At 44.8% G+C, this 20,858-nt stretch overlaps 1 protein-coding gene across 5 annotated transcripts in view; it reads right to left on the minus strand.

Annotated features, from left to right (window-relative positions):
- Positions 1-1,909, minus strand: part of NOVA1 (NOVA alternative splicing regulator 1) — a 229,329-nt gene extending 227,420 nt beyond the window's left edge. For 2 of the 5 annotated variants that reach the window (XM_084632605.1, XM_084632604.1), the window contains exon 1: positions 1,168-1,909. In XM_084632605.1, the coding sequence (XP_084488731.1) occupies positions 1,168-1,303 (136 nt within the window). In that variant the 5' untranslated portion in view covers positions 1,304-1,909. Of the gene's footprint in view, positions 1-193; positions 340-1,006; positions 1,107-1,167 lie in introns of those variants that run through there. The other 3 variants (XM_084632607.1, XM_084632608.1, XM_084632606.1) reach the window with 3 other exon arrangements.
- Positions 1,910-20,858: the final 18,949 nt, after the last annotated feature.

Below are 20,858 nucleotides of genomic sequence, written 5' to 3' on the forward strand. Positions count from 1 at the left end.
AAATAGAGTTCTCTATAAAGTTTGTTTAAAAAATAAATAGGAGCAGATTCAGGTCCATCTCACTGTCCCTATGAAAGGGTATAAGCATCCCAAATAGTGCAGATGGAATACCACAGTCCCTATTTATATTAAATATAGGTACAATACATTATCATACAGAATGCTTTTCTTAATATTGGATGAATAAATTCACCTCTGCCTCGGTGCATTGTTATGATGACTCCAGTGCAAATGAAAAGAGGAGATGCTAGTCCCGTTATAACTCATCTCATCCAGGAAGAGCAGGATGTTAACTAACAAGTCACCGCACCAGAGACAACTCCCCCCACTCCAACACCCCCCAACCCCAACAAGCCAAATCAATGCAACAGTGTCACACTGACAGATGAAGTGAGGCCAAGGAAATGGGAAACACCGGTCAAGATTTAAATCCAGCTTGTGAGCCAGCAGCTGGAAAAGGGGGAGAGCGCCTTCGCCATCCCCCTGCCACCCAGCTGCCATTTATTTATTTATCTTCGCTAACGTATCGGTCGGGTGCTGGGGCAGCAGGAGCCCCCTGTGCCCACTCCAGCCCCTATAGGGTCACGGCTGCACACCCACCCCGATGGATATTAAACCCAAAAGACTGCTAGAGTCTGAAAACCGACGCCATTTTGATGAATGATAAGTTATAAGGCTGCTGCACCCCGGGAGTAGTGCCACCCCCCCCCCACGCCGGACGGAGCCCCCTCCGCAGCCTGCAGCGCGGCCCCGGGCCACAGAGCCGCTTCCCCGGCCGGTCCGAGACGCGCTGCGGGGTCAGGTGCTGGCCGTGCCCAGCAGGGGGGTGAGTCCTCCCGGGGGGCAGCCTTCCGCTCCCCTCCAGACCCCGGCCCTGTGGCGCGGCCCCGTCCGCGGGAGGTCAGGGAGCCGGGTCCCGGCAGCAGCAGGCGGCGTAAGACTGGTTCAACCGCCCCCATGAGTCCCGGGCGCTTCCCCTCCCCGCCCCCCCCCGTTCGGTTTTTACCCTTTTTGAACAATTGTGCCGGAGCCCCGGTGAATTCTGCGGGGCACTTCAGCCCCCGCGGCCGCCGGGAAGGGCCTCCCGCCGGGGCACGGTGCGGGGAGGCAGGTAGGAGGGAAGGTGGGCGGGCGGAAGGAGGGTGCTGCGGGGGGGGGGATACCCACCGCCCGTGTTGGTCCTCTTGGTGCTGCCGGCTTCGGGGGGCGCTTCGAGCGGTCTTTTGCGGGAGTCCGGCGGGTCCAAGTCTATAGGAACCCCGGTGTGGGTCCCGTTCTGCTGGATGGGAGCTGCCGCCATCATGTTCGCCGCGGCCAGGAGCAGAATGGTCTCTTCCTTGGGGAGGCGGGGGGCAGGGCGGGGACGGGGCTCGTCCCGTTCTCTGTCCCCCCTCGGGACGGCGGAGCTCCGCGCGGGGTGCCGAGGATGCTCCGGGGCTGGCCCGGGGTGGAAGGGAAGAGAAGCGGCGGGACTGGCCGGAGGAGCAGCTGCAGTGCAGTGCCAGGAGGAGAAGGGAGACGGGGGGGATCGGAGGGGGGAGAGGGGAAGCGAAAGAGTAAGACAGAGGAGGGAGAGTGTGAGTGGGAGAAGAGGGGAGGGGAGAGAATGAGTGAGACAGGAGGGAGGGAGCGATGGGGATGGCAGGTGAGCCAGCGAGTGGGAGTCTGCCAGAGGATTCACGCTGCCTCCGTGCCCCCTTCAGTCTCTCCCTGCTCTAGTCCTGCGCCGGGGGCTGGTGCGGGGCGGCTGCTGGTGGCTGCTCTCGGGCTCTCATTCTCGCTCGCACTTACGGGGCTGTGCGTACCGGGGTGGAGGCTGCGCCGCGCGCGCACGCAGAGCTTGCCGGTTCCTCCGTGCAGCGGGGCCAGCCAGCCAGCCTCAGCGGAGCTACACACAAGGAGGGAGAGAGACGGGGGAGGGGGCCGAGATTTGGGGGTGGGAGGAGAATAAAAAGAAAGGCGGGGCTTCTTGGGAAGATAGGCGGGAGGCTGAGCCAATCGGAGGTGAGGAATGTGAGGTTCGGATTGAAGCGCTTAGCCAATCAGAAAGGGTGGGCGGAAGACAAAGCGGGGGGGCTGAGGAAGCTAAACCGCATGCTGGGGGGGGGGGGGGGCATGCGGCCAGTGTGCCCACCACCCCGGGGCGGGTGGGCATGTGGAGAGTGCGCCTGCGGAATTAGAGCTAACCTAATAACACCTACCCTACCAAGTACCTGGGTTGGGGAGTGAAGACTGAAATAGCCGGGAAACGTCCTAGTTAAGGTTCCCCTCTGTTCGTCCGCACTATTTCTAGGTTAATGTCTTTCCATACAGGAGCATAACGATTCCTCCCACAGTGCAATTGGATGGTACACAGGTTTTTTTTCCACAGCCTTAGAGAGCCGTGTGTAGTCCACATCTTTGGGTATACCAGAAAATAAAACACTGAAAGTCATTAATATTACACATCATGCTCCATGCCTTGGGTCTGACCAAATTCAGGCTCCATTTAGGTCAATTTCACAGTCACAGGATTTTAAAAATCATAAATGTCACGATTTCAGCAACTTAAATCTGAAATTTCACAGTGTTGTAATTGTAAGGGTCCTGAACCCAAAAGGAGTTGGGGTGCGGGGTGCGGTACTGCTACTGTTACTTCTGCACTGCTGCTGCTGCCTTCAGAGCTGAGCAGCGGCTTCTGGCTGGGAACCCACCTCTAAAGGCAGAGCCGCCATCCACAGCAGCACGGAAGGAAGGATGGGATGGGATGGTATTGGCACCCTTACTTCTGCACTGTTGCCTGCAGAGCTGGGGCCTCAGTCAGCAACTGCCACTCTCTGGCCACTCAGCTTTGAAGACAGCAGCACAAAGTAAGGGCAGCATGGTATGGTATTGCCACCCATACTTCTGCGCTCCTGCGGGCAGGGCACTGCCTCCAGATCTGGGTGCCTGGCCAACAGCCGCTGCTCTCCGGCCGACCAACTCTGAAGGCAGCACAGAAGTAAGGGTGGCAATACTGTGACTACCCCTCCCCCCCAAAAAAAAACGTTCTGACCCTCCCCCCTGCAACTGCCTTTTTGGCCAGGACTCCCAATTTGAGTAATGCTGGTCTCCCCCATGAAATCTGTATAGTATAGGGTAAAAGCAAACAAAAGACCAGATTTCACGCGGTGAGACCATTTTTCAAGGTCCGTGATGCTTTTTTCGTGGCTGTGAATTTGATAGGGCCCTATCCATGCACCTCGGATGACGCACCTAGGAAGACGGTCAAAAATTATGTAATAGTAACATTCAAAGACATAAAGGACCACAGTTGTAACTGTCTCTTTCAAATTTACTTTGGCATTAACTTGCCTGACTTTGAGTGCTTAACTTCATCCCTAACATCACGAATGCAGTTTTTTGATTAAAGTTCCTAGGTTATTTGAAAGAAAACTTTTGTAAAATAAAAAAAAATTGCACAGTCTGAAAGCATTAAGCTAGACACCACAGGGACATCTAGTACAGTGCAAAGAAATTCCATGGAAGGATCCTCCTGCAAAGAACAAGTGGCTGAGTTCCAGTCTAAATTAGGTAAGTGGTCAAGAGAACTACGGCTTCAATCAAAGCAAATCTCAGATTATCACATTTATGGAGGCAGAGCAATTTACTATGTGCCATACAATAAATATATAATACAAACCTTTGGTAAATTTTTGAACACACAACTAAGTTAACCAGTACAAATGCACAGTACCCTGACAGAACATCACATGATTGACTTTTTAAATACCACTATCATAAGGGCTTGCAAGGAAGAGCCAGCATAGAAACAGCACTGCCTTCACCAATGGAATTCTCCTTCAGTTCCTTGCTGTGCTGTTTATTGCCCTATATGCTGCCAGAATAGCATATTGGGGCCAGAACCCCTTCTTGTGAATAACACTTTCTCTTCAGAAACATACAGACTAATTAAAGTTCAAGAATGTACCGAAACATCACTTTGGAGGAGAGCGCAACACCAGATAACTTCTTAAAGTCCACTTTTCTATGAAGTTACAGATTTAGTCTGCAATCCTGCAAAGACTTATCTTTAACTTCCTGAGTACAGCCACTGCATTCAGCTCTGCACACCCTTGAAGACAAAACTCTTAGAATTTAGTGATGCCAGGTTCTGGCCAAGAGTTGACACTTTGTTTTGTTGACAAATCACACTGCAGAATGTCATTGTGAGTGTTGTACACCAATCCCACTAAATATCTAGTAGTTTGCCCTGCGTACTACAAGGTAGGAACACTAGTCTTTACAGGCTCTATGAGAGTTTATGGGGACTCACCATGCTCTACAGCAATGGTTCTCAATCAGGAGTCTGGGGCAAGCAGGTTTCAGGGGGTCCATCAAGCAGGGCGAGCATCAGAGTCACTGAGGCCCAAGGCAGAAAGCCGAAGCCCCACTGCATGGGGCTGAAGCCCAAGGCCCTGAGCCCCACCACTTGGGGCTGAAGCCGAAGCCTGAGCAGCTTAGCTTCATAGGGCACCCTGTGGTATGAGGCCCCCAAGCAATTGCCCTGTTTGCTATCCCAGCTTTTATATGTAGAAAATCAGTTGTGACACAGGAGGTCCATGGAGGTTTTATAGCATGCTGGGGGGGCTCAGAAAGAAAAAGGTTGAGAACCCCTGCTCTCAACCCATGGGCTGCTTGTAGCCCAATCAGCATACAGCTGCGACCCATGTAACATCCTCGGGGCCACACAGGTAGTATATATATTGTGTGGATGCGGCCCACATAACACATAGAGAGCTGCATATGCAGCCCACAATGGTAAATAGTTTGAGAACCACCACTCTAGAGAGAATTACTTTACTAAGCCTGCCAGAAACCAGGCTTATAGGGAAATACCCTAAGCACAATTACTTTAACAGTTCCAATAAAGATCATTGCAGTTCAGTCCAGTACAGGGTATAAAGGACTATATACTCCATGGTAATACAAATAATAAAATAATAAGTCTCCTCCAACCTATTGTCAGGGATATTCCCTCTAATCCCGCCTCATTCCCATAACCACTGAAGCAAGAGCCCAACTCTTCTGTCTGTGTCCTGTTGGGGCCATGAGCGCTGTCATCCTGTTGTCACACATGCAGTTATCTCACATCTACTGCTTGCAGGCCACTGCCCTGTATCTTCGGATTGCAGCTACCCCATCCCTCTGCTCGGTTCTCACTTTTCCAGTCCCCTACTTCTCCCCACTACCTACTTCCAGCCTTCCCTCCACATCCAGTTCTGAGGCTGATGCAGCCAACCTTCTTGCGCGCAGCCATCAGCTTTCCCCACCACATCAGGATGTTACTTCCTTTTTTCTGTTCCCCTAGCATTATGGAGTAGAGCCTTGAAACCCAGCTTGAGCCTGGTAGGATCTGACTAAAAGTGTTGGATCTGAATCAAGTCCGAAAACAACCAGGTCGGATCAGATTCTTCCTGCTTGTAGGGTCAGTGCCTTAGCAGCAGCTTGGCCCACTCCTGCTGGCCATTGCCACCTTGCTGTTCTGTGCATGCTGCATAGTGAGAATGCCAAGGAGTCACAGTACCTCTCACTCCACAGTATACCCTGCGCAGCAGCAGGGGCAGCACATGGCAGGAGCAGGGCCGATAGGCATTGGGGCGGGGTTGGGTCATAAAATGATTCAACCCTCTCAGGGTCAGGGTGGGTGTGCTTGGGTCCAGGTTGAGCATAAAAAGTTAGCCCAAGCAGATCTCTTTTATGGAGTCCTCTCCTGGCTAGATGCTTAACAGAGCAACAGAGCAGTCTCTACTAGATAGATCCTTTTGTCCAGCTCAGTCAAGGTTGGGGGAACATATCCAGTACAAATGCAAGTTGTCACATCTTGAAAGCTTTGCTTACTATTGTAAAACATCCTTAGTTGGCAAAGGTGTGGGATAGTGGCGTTCGTGTAAACTAATTACGCAGCAACAGGGCCTCAGGAATCTGATAATGTTCACTACATTTCAAGACCAAGAGAATTCAAACTGCAACTGTCTGAGACCCAATTCTGTTTCCAGTTAATGAGACACTACACTGAGAGCAGGAGTGGGCCCTGCATTTCCTGCAGTGGTGCTGGACATTTCTCTTCCTGCTAATAAACAGGATAAAATAAACATTTTTTTCTCCCTCATGCAGAACATGACAGCTGCCAATAATCCATAGATAAAAGCCAACCACTTAAACAAAACCCCGGCCAGTAAAAGAAAACAGGTTTGATACTTATCCAAGTGTTGAGGATGTCATTGGCAGTTGTTTGTTGTCCATAGGTAGCTGGGATTCCAGGAAAAGTTTTGTCCTGCTAAAATGAAAGCTGTGAACCCTACAAACTATTTCCTCTTTAAAATCTCCTTTATTTTTACTCTCATTTCTTACTATTGTAACTTCTTTACCCAATAATCTAATTACTAAACTATTAGTATCCTTGCATTAACTGACATGGAAACTCTTCAAAAAATCTTTAACCTAAATTTTGAAGAAGTTACTCAGTTACTCTTTAGCCTAAATCTTGCTTCCTCTCCTTCTCCAGGTATGCTTTGCTAAAACTATAGCAGTACCATCATGTGTCCACTATTCATTATAGACAACTCCCAAACCATTACATGTCACATATCATTGCTGATAATGAAGTAGGTAAGAGCTTGAGTAGTGGCAAGTCAAAGGAATGTAGATGTGGCCATATTCATTTGGATCCTCTCAACAATACTCTCTGCATAAAGGGGAATGAAAGAGAAGCAGTCATTCCTGTACCTGCGAGATAGAATCCTGTTCTCCCACACAGTCTACACTGATATTCCATTTGAAAAGCTTATTAATTTGGGCTTTGTTCAAAGAATCAGATTTGGCCCTCAGTCCTTTTTCCAGTCAGAAGTCCCTGCCCACTGCAGGGTAAGCGATCTCAGCACTTCTTGTACTCTCAGGTTAACTGGCGTCCTACCTGGACTTCACTGTAAGTTAGGGCAGCCTCAGGTCTTGATCATGCCCTATCGCTCCCTGACACATGCCTTGGGGGCCAGAAGAGATGCTTGTATGGAGCCATTCTGGTAGCTCTGCAGTGGTCAGAGGACTGCCTAAAATAGGGGGCATCACTCAGCAGCCATTCCTACCAAGTAATGTAAGGCCCTTTATATTAATGGAGTGACAGGAATAGATAATCAGGTCCCCTTTATCTTCAGTTAACGTACCTATTTATCTACTGCTCCCCAAAGACTGATTTGGATCCTCCTATGACTAAACTAGTGTAAATCAAAAGCAATTCTACTGTAATCAATGGACTTGCACTGATGTAAAAATTGTGAGAGAGAAGAAACAGGCTCATTTTGTTTACTTTGTCAGTTTTCAGCAGTCGCTGATTCTATGGATAGGTCTACACTTGGAACTTGAGCTGTCATTCCCAGCTCAAGGAGACATACTCACACTAGCTTTTATGGAGCTTGTGTACTAAAAATAGAGTGTGTAGTCATGGCAGTGCAAACAGTGGAATAGGTTAGCCACTCCACGTATGTGCCTAGGGTCTCGGACGGATACAAGCTTGGGATGGCTAGCCCCCACTCCCCCAAACACACACGCAGCTCACACTGCTGCAGCTACTTTCTATTTTACATCCTACAGCTCCTAATTACATCCCCAGCTCCAAGTACAGGCATACCCTGTGTGTTCACCAAAAGGGCTTTTTGTGGAGTTTCAACCAGGATATAAAGCTGTCTACACTACAGCAGAAACTCAGCTCAGCCAACTGCCACCTGCCATTCCAAACTGCCACAGACTCTTCTGATTCTAACATTGTGGTGTAGTCAACAGAGCCCTAGGCTGAGAATCTGGTTCTAGTTCCAGCATTGCACTGACCTGCTGCATGACTGTGCCTCTGTTTCCCCTCCACCATTCATCTCATCTTATTTATTTAGATTTTAAGCTATTTCGAACAGGGACTGTCTTTACTGTGTTTGTGCAGTGCCTAGCACCATGGTCCTCCAATCTGGGTTGGGGACTCTAGGAACCACTGTAATAATATAATAATAATTTTATGACAGGTGTGCACTACACTCAGGCCACTCCCTGCTAGTATTCTGTTTATATGGTGATGAACAGTTCTTAACCCTAGTGTATACTAGGTATTTTAACTGAAATCTTTTGCCCGTCAAATGTTATTATCATTCAGCTGCATCCTTAAGGCCCTGATCCTAATCCCATTGAAATCAATGGAAAGTTGGATCAGGATCAAAATGCATCATTTACATCTTTTTGGGGTAGGCACAGCTTGGACCAGGGCCCCAGGAAGAGCTCCAAGGTGGTATTCTGCCTCAGAGACACACCTCTGTGGCACAATTCATCACTTGCTTCCTTCTTGCTTTGGGGGTAGGGAGGGTTTGGGAATGATACAAGCGGCAGGTTATTGCAGCTCTTCAAAGAGTGCATCTTACTTCCCCTCTTCTGCCTGGCCACCTACTCTGGCCAGTAAATGAAAAGGGGTTATAGTGGGATACCAACACCCCATGCTTCATCTCTCCTTTTTTGCAGCAGTGAGTATACATAATGAAGGGACTGCTCTTCATTCTAGACCTGGACACAAGATCTGGGTAGTTCTTATCACAGAGTCCATAAAAAATGTAATCTGATGCTCTAACTAAAGGCTAAGTTTAATTTCCTTGATATTTTCTGTATTTCTTTCCCCTAAAACATTGTTCTACAACTGGCAGCCCACAGTCCAGATGTAGCCCACAGATGCACAACCCTTTGGCTTGCTGGCATCAGCTGTTCCTTTCTGTTCCATGCTGGGGGCTCTGCTGTACCCAGCTCCAGCTCCAGTCCCTGGGCTCCCCTGCCAGGCGACCCTGGCTCCAAGCCAGCATGTGCCAGGCCCAGGATACTCTCAGATGAACCAACCAGTTTTCAACAACTGTTATCCTTTGAACTTGGACACGGGGTGATCAAAGATAGACTCCATGATTATATTTTCCAGTTATGGGGAAATTTTCTCACAAGTTCTGCATCACGAAAGAAGATGACTAAGGAAGCTTCTCTATGAGTGGCCTGGACTCTGGATGAAAGAAAAAGCCCTGCATTGATTCTGTAACTGTCAAAGAGCATACATTGTCTATTCTCCATTAGGTGGTAGCTGATGAGAAGACAAAGGAGGCCATTGTGAATGCTGCCAAGCAAGTTCCCCTGTCAGATGCAACAACAGTGCATCCTGTCTAGGCCTTGGATGCTGAAGTGCTTTATTTTTTGTTGAAAGGACTGAAAGGTGCTGAGTTTGTGTTGTTGGCCATTGATGACCAGACAATAAGAATATAGCACAGCTATGTTTTTATGACATACTTTAATGGCCACGTCCTCTGAAAGGAACTCTTGAATTTGATACCTCTGGAAATGTATGTCACAGGCGACATCATATTTGAGAAAATCAGTGCAGTGTTTGAGCAACAAGGACTCTTACTAAGCAAGATCTGTCTTCTGGTAACTGATGGAGCACCTTCAATGCTGGGCATGTCTCAGAGGGGTCTTGAGACATGACTGGCAGAAGTGGCACTACAAATGAAAGCACTGCACTATATCATACATCAAAGTGTGCTGTGTGCCAAGCTGAGTGAGGAACTGAAAGATGTCATGGAGGCTGTGATTAAAATAATCAGTTTCAGCAGAGCCTCCTCAAGTCTGCAGCACAGACTATTTTGTGAGTTGGTCATTGAGTCCTCTGCAAACCATGAAGATCTTCTCTATAATGACATTTGCTGACTTAGTAAGGGTACATTGCTGGCATACTTCTGCAAACTCAAGGCTCACATTGTTGATTACCGTCAGTAGAGCACCCACAAGAAGGCAGCTGAATATCTGGTCCTTCTAGAAGATACTGAATTCTTAGTCAAAGTAGCAATTCTATGCAACATATATGACCACCTGAGTATCCTGAATGTACAGCTGCAAGGCCAAGATAAGAAAATAGAAGCTTTTCAGAAGAAGCTGGACATATTTCTCTTAGATTTGAGCTCTGGGAATCTTTGCACTTCATTCAACTCTGCAACACCCTGATCAGCAATGGAAGCAGATAATGTGATCAGTCGCCTCGTGACAAGTTTCCTTCAAAAGCTAAGGAACAACTTCAGTGTTCAATATGGAGATTTTTGCATGCCAAAGGATGTAATTGGCTTTGTACATGACCTTTTCTCCATGACACCTGAGGGTGACTTCCCATCTCATCCCCATAAGGTCCTCCCTGTAAAGGTGAGAATATGCTGCAGCTGGAACTAGTCAACCTGCGGACCTCAGATGTGCTGAAAAATGAATTCAAGAACACTGAAATCATTATTATCTGGACACAAAAGTATACAAACCTCAAGACATTTTCCCTCCCGGTGCTCAGTGTTTGAATCCATGTATATGTGTGAATCCAGCTTTGCAGTCATGAATGTCATCAAGAACAATGCTTGAAACAGGCTGACAAATGAGTCTCTGGAGAGCTGCCTTCATATAGCAGTCACTTCACTGAAGCCAGATTTTAACAAGCTAGTATAGAGCAAGAAGTGCCACTTTGCTCACTAGTAACAAGAGGTAAATATTGCAGACAACAACCTTCTGTCTATTAGCTGCCACTATTCTAATAAGTTCTGTAGAGGAGTGAAGCTTGTGTTTTATACATTAAATGCCAGAGAACTTTTTTGTATTCAAACAAAAAATTCAGTAAAACAAAAAAGCTAAAAAAATGCAAACAAAAACGATGTGGTGATGAGGTTTTAAGTGTCAGAGAAATTGGAAACAATGATGGAGGACTAAGGGAGAGCTCTGAGAAAGCATCGAACATTTCCACTTCAACTCCTAATGCAGTCTGTCACCATAGACAGTAGCTGAAAGAAATTTCACTATGAAACTGCAGCTAAAAATATCACTTTCCTTTATCCAAATGCCCCATTATTTGAAGGTGTCAGATGTCCTCCAGCAATTGAGATAAACGGACTTCACCTGTATTTAATTTAGAATCTTTTAATTTACATTTAAAAACACACTGAAGCTATACTGTGATACATTTCGACTTACAGTGATAGATTTTTAATCAGGCACTTAAGCAGTTGCTTATGCAACATCAAGCAATTAGTAATTGACATGCTTTCATTAGGAGCAAACACCTGAAGAGCCCATTCGCCCTGGAGAGCACCTTTAGCCCACCAGGATTTGGAGGTTGCCTTTTCTGACCCGTCAGAAAATGTAATTGAATACCACTGTTTTAAAACATGTAACTGTCGTATTTCAAAATATATAGAAAAAGAACAAATGCTAACAATACAGTCATTTTATAGCATGCTTTCTTCACTTTAAAAATTATAGCCTGGTCCTCTGTTCTCCCAAGTGCTTCCTGTGTACTGCTAGGTGTCCTGGAAGTCAAAGGATTCTGAGACCACTCTCCACCTCCCCAGAGGTGTGAAATACCTCTGTTTTAGGGCTTGGTCTTGCTCTCATTGAACACTCATTTTATGGTGAATCTTGTGGTATTTGGAGTTTATTAAAGACCTAACTGCAGGACTCATAACATTGTGTTAGAATCTTAGCTTAGATTTAAAAAAAATACTCCCACCAAAGTCAAAAGAATTACCATCAAGCTCACGCATAAGTTTTGCAGGATCTGGGCCTTAAAGGCTAAAAAACGGCAAAAACAAAATTCTATGAATCACAGAATCATAGAATATCAGGGTTGGAAGAGACCTCAGAAGGTCATCTAGTCCAACCCTCTGCTCAAAGCAGGACCACCCTCAACTAAAGCATCCCAGCCAGGGCTTTGTCAAGCCAGGCCTTAAAAACCCCTAAGGATGGAAATTCCACCACCTCCCTAGGTAACCCATTCCAGTGCTTCACCACCCTCCTAGTGAAACAGGTTTTCCTAATATCCAACCTAGACCTCCCACCCTACTACATGAGACCATTGCTCCTAGTTCTTTCATCTGCCACCACTGAGAACAACCTAGCTCGATCCTCTATGGAACCCCCCTTCAGGTAGTTGAAGGCTGCTATCAAATCCCCCCTCATCCTTGTCTTCTGCAGACTAAATAAGCCCAGTTCCCTCAGCCTCTCCTCATAAGTCATATGCCCCAGCCCCCAATCATTTTTGTTGCCCTCCGCTGGACTCTCTCTAATTTGTCCATATCCTTTCTGTAGTGGGGGGCCCAAAACTGGATGCAATACTCCAGATATGACCTTTCCAGTGCTGAATAGAAGGGAATAATCACTTCCCTCAATCTGCTGGTAATGCTTCTACTAACGCAGCCCAATCTATGCCGACATCTGGAATTAACATTCAGATACACCTGCAATAAAATTGAATTTACTTAGACTAGCGTTCTGCAGATTCTGAACATTTTCACTTCACAGAATGCTGTATAATCAACTTCTCCTGCCTTACAGGGAATCCACATTAAAAAAAGAAAAAAGTGTGAGTGAGTAACTTAAAATCAAAGAACTCTCAGGATTGGATCTGGAGCTATACTATACATATAATTTGAATACTGCGGTATTCACATTATACATAGGTAATTAGTGAGTCATTGGCAGTTTTGGATGTCCAAAGACTGCAGGGTTGAGGTTTTATGGTGAAATCCTGGACCCACTGAAGTCAATGGGAATTATGCCATTGAATTCAGTGAGGCCAGAATTTCACTACAGTGTAAATAGCAAATTCTTCTCAATTCAATTAATAGCCTAGAGCAGGGCTTTCCAAACTTGGTTCATGATTTGTTCAGGCCGCAAGATGCTTTGTTTACCTGAGTGTCTGCAGGTACGGCCACTCGCAGCTCCCAGTGGCAACGGTTCTCCATTCCCAGCTGCTTCACGCAGCTCCCACTGGCCTGGAACAGCAAACCATGGTCACTGGGAGCTGCGACCGGCCGTACCTGTGGATGCTCAGGTAAAAAAGCGTCTCGTGGCCCTCCAGGGGCTTGCCCTGAACAAGCCGTGAACCAAGTTTGGGAACCTCTACTCTAGAGTATGCAGCCTTGATTCAATAAAGTATTTAAGTATATGCATAATTTGAAATCCAACTAGAGTCAATGGAACTGCTCACATGCTTAGTCATATGGTTAAATATATTGCTGAACTGGAGCTTGTTCCTGCACCCATTAAAAATAATGGCAAAGCACCTGTTGATTCAGTTGTGTAGGATTAGCCCATAAGAGCACACTGAAGTCAAAGGAAGTCTTTCCATTGACTTAACTGGGCTTTGAATTAGGTCCTGAGAGGAAAACATTTTAGGGGAAGGGGAATGGAAGAAAGAAAGGATGTGTAAAAAGCCTAGTAAAATGTGCTACTTCTAGCAATTTATTAGGATATATTATAAAATAAAATATTCACATTTTAAGACTTTTTTCATGTCAATATATAAAAATAAATGGACACTTTGATTAGATTCTGGGTAGGAATACTTACTAACAGTTTGTTATTTCTAATAAGTTGTATGTTAACACAAGAAAAAGTAACACTGTATAACATAAATAAAATCCATGTCCAGTAGATAGGAAAGTGGAAAAATAAAAGAAATATGAATGTTTTCCAAGCATTAAAAACAGTCACAAAGTAGACTGGATATTGAATTAAAGTGAAGTATGAAATCTCACACAGCTATACAAATTGAATTTATACTATGACAATAACCAGACATAAACATATTACTGTAAGCTGTAAAAGAAAAGCCTGGTTATTTTTCCTGGAGATCTTCTATGGGATACTTTGTCTCTAAAGATTTAGACAAGCAAGAAGACTTAGTGAAATACTCTCATTCAAAAATTATTAAATATTTGTGTTTTTAAATTCACAGATGTGATCTGGCTGGTCTTGAGTGGAAGAGCTGATATTCTGAAATAGCAAAATAAATTGCTGCACTGGTTCTCCTAGGAAAAAAGTAACTGAAGTGAATCTTTTAAAAAATATATAAATCATGAAAGAGAGAGAGAGAGAGAACCATTGTATATATTAGCAACACTGCTTATAGATTCATAATGGCTCACAACAAAGATATTATAAGTGGACCTCCTACCTCTGTGTCATGCTGTCACTGCTGTGGATTGACTGCTGTTAGATTCCTGTAATCCTGAGCCCTGGGATCTTGTCCAACATGTTTGCCCCACTTGGTAGGCCTGTTTGTAAGTATTTAAAATGGAAATGAACTCTAATCTGTCTATGTGTTTATAACAAAAGGTTTTAATCCCGTAACACCCATATTTAACATAATTTGTTTTTTGTAAAGTTTATAAAAAGCTGTAGTCAGTCTGACAATTCAGAATCCTAAAGTATATCTTAGCCATTTAACAATTTAGCCAATTAAGTTTGGTTTACTGTCTGACACTCTTTAATTTGGCAGTGCGTCATGGCAAGGGTATTAAGGCACCCATTCATGAATGAGAAATTACATAGAACAACATCAATAACCAGGCTAAATTTGTACATTTATAATACATTTGAATCAGTAGCTTTCAGATCTGTAAAGCATTCACTAATACATAAAATGTGCACAAATATATATTTTAGTAGAATAATATGCTAAGGATATTACAAGGACACGTGAGTGTGAATCCCTTCAGAGATTATTTTGAACAGCTCAAAGAATTCATGGAAACTATAGTATTCCATCTTAAAGATTATTGCTATCAATAGACCATAAATGATATTGCAAAATTAAACATCAGGGGCCCAATTCTTCCATCTTTACTCACATTGAGTAGCATCTTCAATTGATAAGTAGTCCCATTGACCCAAACAGGGCTACTAATCAAGTAAGTTTCTACTAAGTATGAGTAAGGGTAGCAACCCACATCAGAAAAATGGAAATACAAATAAAAACCTAAGAAATTCCACAACATTTTTTTCTTGCAGCTGCACTGAGCTATTTGAGACAATACCCCTCTCTGTGTCTTGTCCTACTCCAGGCCCCTCAACTGCTACTGATAGCAATACCTCCACCACTCACCACACTGCAGCAGAAGTCTGGGCCAATGTAGCTTCATAGACCATTCCAAGAGGAAGCATTTCCATGATGAACTGATGGTTGAAGTTCTGGACAGGACCAACAAACAGGTTCAGACAGTAACGAAGACAGAGGGACTTTTGGCCACAGGAAAGACATGGTGAGAGGTAAGGTGCTGGATGGGCAGCTTCAGGACAGGATTTCAGCGCTGGAGGAGGCACTTGATTCACTGTAACAGGAACAGCAGCTAAGGGAGGAGGTCAGAGCTCAGCAGAAAGAACTGTTTGAGCGGCTGCTATCACTAATAGGTGCAAGAATAGTGGCTCTTGCTGCATCACCCACACCATGTCCTGGGTTTGCCCTGTGAAACAGTCCAGAAGCAGCTTGTAAAACTGCTGGTGGCCCATGGAGTTGGGCCCTACGAGCAGCTGGGCCGGGCAACTTTGCCCCATACAGACACCCTCACTCCTAGATGCCTCTACTCCCTTCCCCTGGTGCCAGGAGATTGGCGGAATGGGCCAGGGGATATGCAACAGTAGGGGAGTTCTGTCTTATACATGGTTTCACTGTTTTCACTTGTTCATGCACTTAGGGTTGTTTTTTGTTGTTGTTTTTTTAAGGTTTTGTTGTTACTGGTGTTTTGGTATGGTAATGGCGTGCCTGGCAATGGGTTAATGTTTGGCTCACAGCTCCAGCTGTGGTACGTACAATTTCTGGCCGAGTGTACGGGTTCAGCAGCCCCTTGCTGTCAGAGGTCCATTCGGAGGAAATGGCTCACCCCTGACTTTACAAAGATTGTGAAGAGCACAGGAAGCCACAGTAATGCAGACAGCACTGATGACACTGGCATCTAAACAGGTCTGTAAACTTCTCCAATGGGATTTCAATCTGCCAAAAGCACATACATTAACCATTCTATACCTGCTAAGAGTATGATTAAATCTCCTTTTGTCAGGGGCTCTGAAATCAAGGTACGGTTACATAAATCAAGGGAAAAGGCGGTATGAGGGATCCTCCAGAAAAACAGTTGGGACAGTAACTCCATTTATGTTTTGTTCAATATCTTCATTAATGATCTGGAAGGTGACGTGGATTGCACCCTCAGCAAGTTTGCAGATGATACTAAACTGGGAGGAGTGGTAGATACGCTGGAGGGTAGGGATAGGATACAGAGGGACCTAGACAAATTGGAGGATTGGCCCAAAAGTAATCTGATGAGGTTCAACAAGGACAAGTGCAGAGTCCTGCACTTAGGACATAAGAATCCCATGCACCATTACAGACTAGGGACTGAATGGCTAGGCAGCAGTTCTGCAGAAAAGGACCTGGGGTTACAGTGGATGAGAAGCTGGATATAAGTCAACAGTATGCCCTTGTTGCCAAGAAGGCTAACAGCATTTTGGGCTGTATAAGTAGGGGCATTGCCAGCAGATCGAGGGACGTGATCGTTCCCCTCTATTTGACATTGGTGAGGCCTCATCTGGAGTACTGTGTCCAGTTTTGTTATCCACACTTCAAGAAGGATGTGGAAAAAATGGAAAGTGTCCAGTAGAAGGCAACAAAAATGATTAGGGGACTGGAACACATGACTTATGGGGAGAGGCTGAGGGAACTGGGATTGTTTAATCTGCAGAAGAGAAGAATGAGGGGGGATTTGATAGCTGCTTTCAACTACCTGAAAGGGGGTTCCAAAGAGGATGGGTCTATGCTGTTCTCAGTGGTAGCAGATGACAGAACAAGGAGTAATGGTCTCAAGTTGCAGTGTGGATAGGTTGCATATTAGGTAAAACTTTTTCACTAGGAGGATGGTGAAGCACTGGAATGTATTACCTAGGAAAGTGGTGGAATCTCCTTCCTTTGAGGTTTTTAAGGTCAGGCTTGACAAAGCCCTGGCTGGGATGATTTATTTAGGGATTGGTCCTGCTTTGAGCAGGGGTTTGGACTAGATGACCTCCTGAGGTCCCTTCCAACCCTGATAGTCTATAATTCTATGATTCTATGATTTGGTGAGAATAGTGTCTCCTACAGTCCATGACTGTAGTCTCCCAATCGGGTAAAAACCCTGGCATCTCAAACTTTTCCATAGCAACCCATGTTGACATTCATAAATCACCGTCTGTGGTCCATAAGGGCTTGTACAGAAATGGAATAGTACCCTTTGTGGTTTATGTACTCATGTGCTTCTTGAGGAGGGCAAACTATGGGCATATGGGTTGCATCAATGGCCCTGACATAGTTCGGAAATCCCATTTTCTCAAAGATAGAAATTACTTCAGGAATATCTTTTATGCCTGCCACCTTGGGATAAACCACATACCGGATTGCCTCAGAAATCTCTGCCACCTCTTCACCCACAGTTGACTTTCCAGCACCAAACTGGTTGGCAATGGACTTGTAGCAGTCTGGGGTAGCCAGGTTCCAGAAAATTATAGCAACCAGCTTCTGGACTAGCATGGCCACCCTCATGCATGTGTCTTTATGCTGAAGGGTCAGGGCAAGCTGCTCAAAGCTCCAGAAATGTAGCTTTCTTTTTGCAAAAGTTCTGGACCCACTGCTGAACATGCCAGGTCTGCATGACAACGTGATCCCACCAGTCTGTGCTTGTTCCTCTGTTCCAGAAGCACCAATCTATATAAGTGATATCTGTGGTGATACTGATTGTTATGAACAGCATCAGCTAGTCTGAGTCTTCCATGGCTGTGTCCTTCACCTACATCTCCTCCTCCTCCTGCTCCATCATAAACTCTGTCAGATGCCTTTGGTGGATCAGCAAATGCCAGTGAAATGGCGTCTCACAGAAGCTCTTCCCATTTTCTGACACAGGAACAAAAGTGCAAGCAAGAGAAGTTCTTCAAAAGGTGCCTCTTCCATGCTGATGGCTCCGGTAGCTGGGGGCACACAGACTAAAATGACTGCTTGGCAAGATTTGTTGATGGGCTGTTCAAACTTCCTGTAATATACAGGATAGACAGTCAAGTTTTCCCACACTGTACCACAGTGATATAGCTAGAGTGGGCACATTTAGGAGGATGATGGGGAACCTGGGATGTGATTGGTTTGACTCAGATCTGCGTGCTGACATGTAGACACCAGTGCCCCGGGTACAAGGCCAGGTTAAAAAATTCTTAACCTAGGGTTGATAATGACTCTAGCCACTCAATCCCTGGGTTTTCTAACCAAGGGTCAGCTGGGTCAAGTCCATCTAACCATGGGCTTACATTGCAGCACATACCTAAGTGTATATCTAAACTGCAATAAAACACCCATGGCTGGGCCATGTCAACTGACTCATGGGGTCCCAGACCCTTGGCTCCAGCCTAGGTATCTACATTTCAGTTTTATAGCCCCATGATCCCAAATCTGCTGACATGGGCCAGCTGGAGGTGTTTTACTGCAGTGCAGATGTACCTTAAGAGGTCTGATCCTATTGTTCTTAGCCAGACAAAATTTCCATTGGTCAAATCAATGGACCAGATTCCTACCTAGTGCAAATCATTGGTTGTAGAAAAAATAATCATAAATTGAATAATGCAGACATATGAATGCAGTACAATATGATATACTTTTACTGATATATATGATTACTAAGTATAAAAGGTAACATATATCTTATACCTGACAGAACACTAAGTAGCCATACCAACCTTCAAAACTGACATCAAACCAACATAACAATACTTCATCTTTTCCATAATATATGTACACAGATCTCTATAGACACATATACATACTGTGAAGAGGTTGACTCACCACTGCTGCCCCCTTGTGTCCGGGCACAGAGTAGCAGCTCTGTCCCCCCCTGTGTCTCTTTCCAATGGCTGCTCCATCCCTGCAGTGGTCTGCCTCACCCTGTGACTTGGCCCTTCAGCCAGGCCACTTTAAAGTCTCTTTCTTTCTGTGGTTGTTCATGAACAAAAAGCAAGCATCTTAGACAGAGATATAGAATCATACACACATTTGTATATCTAGATATAACCTATCTTTCTCTCATTCTTGTAGCTGACAAATTACAACATAGAATTAAATTTGAAATACACTCAACTGTAATTTGTATGAGACAGGAGAGAACTGTAGTGGTCTAAGAGTGCTTTTTAGTTAATTTTAAAATAATAAACAAAAGAAAATGCAACCTATTTAATTAATAGATTTAGGCCTTGTCATAAAAATAAAGGGAAGGGTAACCACCTGTCTGTATACAGTACTATAAAATCCCCTTGGCCAGAAGCACAAAAACCTCTTACTTGTAATGGGTTAAGAAGCTCAAGTAACCTGGCTGGCACCTGACCAAAAGGACCAATAACGAGGGTATAAGGCTTGGCGGGATATTTTGGGGGACTCCAAGTGGTCCTTTCCCTGATTCTTTGTTAAGTCACTTGGTGGTGGCAGCATTTACTTAATCCAAGGTACAAGGGAGAATTTGTGCCTTGGGGAAGTTTTAACCTAAACTGGTAGAAATAAGTTTAGGGGGTCTTTCATGTGGGTCCCCACATCTGTACCCTAAAGTTCAGAGTGGGGAGGGAACCCTGACAGGCCTCAATCTTGCAAAGAGAGCCACATGTGTAGTCCAGTGCCCCACAACAATTTTTTTGTAGGATGAGGGGTTTGTGTGAACATTAGTGATCCACTTTATTTATTAATTTATTGTTAATACTAAACATTTATATTGTAATAGCATAAAGGAGTCAACTTTAATATATTTTTCCTGAAAAAGAAATAGAGTAGGTTGACACATGTTTAATAATCAATCAGCAAAATTCTAGGTATAAGTTACATATTCATTTTATTGTAAACACTTACTCCACTTATATCCCTGTTCAATGACAAATTATTCTGAGAAGGCTGTAACAATATTTTAAGTGTAAGAAAATTACTAGAACTGATGTTTGGCCATTTTTGTGCTAGTATTTAAATTTTCCCGATCTTTCAATTGACTCCATGTGGGTGGATCTCTGTATCTGTGCCAAGTTTTGCTGACTTCAGTAGGCTCTATTTAGGTGCGCAAGTCCTCCTCCAGTTGCAGAATTGGAGCCTAAATTTGTAAAAGTACCATTTTTAGTCTAATATTGCCAGAATGATCTGAAATACATGTCAGCGTAGTCCTGGTCTACACTGCGGGGGGGGGGGGTCGATCAAAGTTACGCAACTTCAGCTATGTGAATAACGTAGCTGAAGTCGACGTACTTAGATGGACTTACCGTGATGTCTTCACCATGGTGAGTCGACTGCTGCCACTTCCCCATTGACTCCGCCTGCGCCTCTCTCGGCAGTGGAATACAGGACTCGATGGAACAGCGCTCTATGGTCGATTTATCGCATCTAGACTAGATGTGATAAATCGACCCCCCGCTGGATCGATCGCTGCCCACTGATCCAGCGGGTAGTGTAGACATACTCTTAGTCTATAAATTCCAGGGTGATTTGCTCCAAGCTACTAATGGTGCAGCAATACAAAATGCCAGCCAGTCCAGTCTATTAGTAACAAGATACAGTAATTTGAAATAGCTTCCAGCCAACGCTGTGTGCGTCAGTAGGTTTCCAATTCCAGTCCAGATAATAGATTTAGAATTAAGACTCTATAAAAAGCAAAACAGAAATAACAATTGTTATAATTATTTATTGAAATGGTAAGGTTCCACCATTGCACACAACCAATTAATTAATTACAATTAAATTTAAAACACAGGAAATGCAAGAGTTAAGGTTCCTACAGCCAAGCTAATTTGGCTATATATATATATATATTGTGACAGGGTCGGGCCAGATGGCTATAGGAGAGTAATAGAAGGCAGATATATTAGCTCCAGGCTAAGTAGGTCCCTTTTCCCTGGTTAAGGTAACAGGGAAGGTTCCAGAACAATCAGAAACCTTCTAGAGACAATTAAGACAGGCTGATTAGAACACATGCAGCCAATCAAGAAGC

The sequence above is a fragment of the Lepidochelys olivacea genome (genome assembly GCF_965140295.1).
Source record: "Lepidochelys olivacea isolate rLepOli2 genome assembly, chromosome: 6".
NCBI classification, from domain to species: domain Eukaryota; kingdom Metazoa; phylum Chordata; order Testudines; family Cheloniidae; genus Lepidochelys; species Lepidochelys olivacea.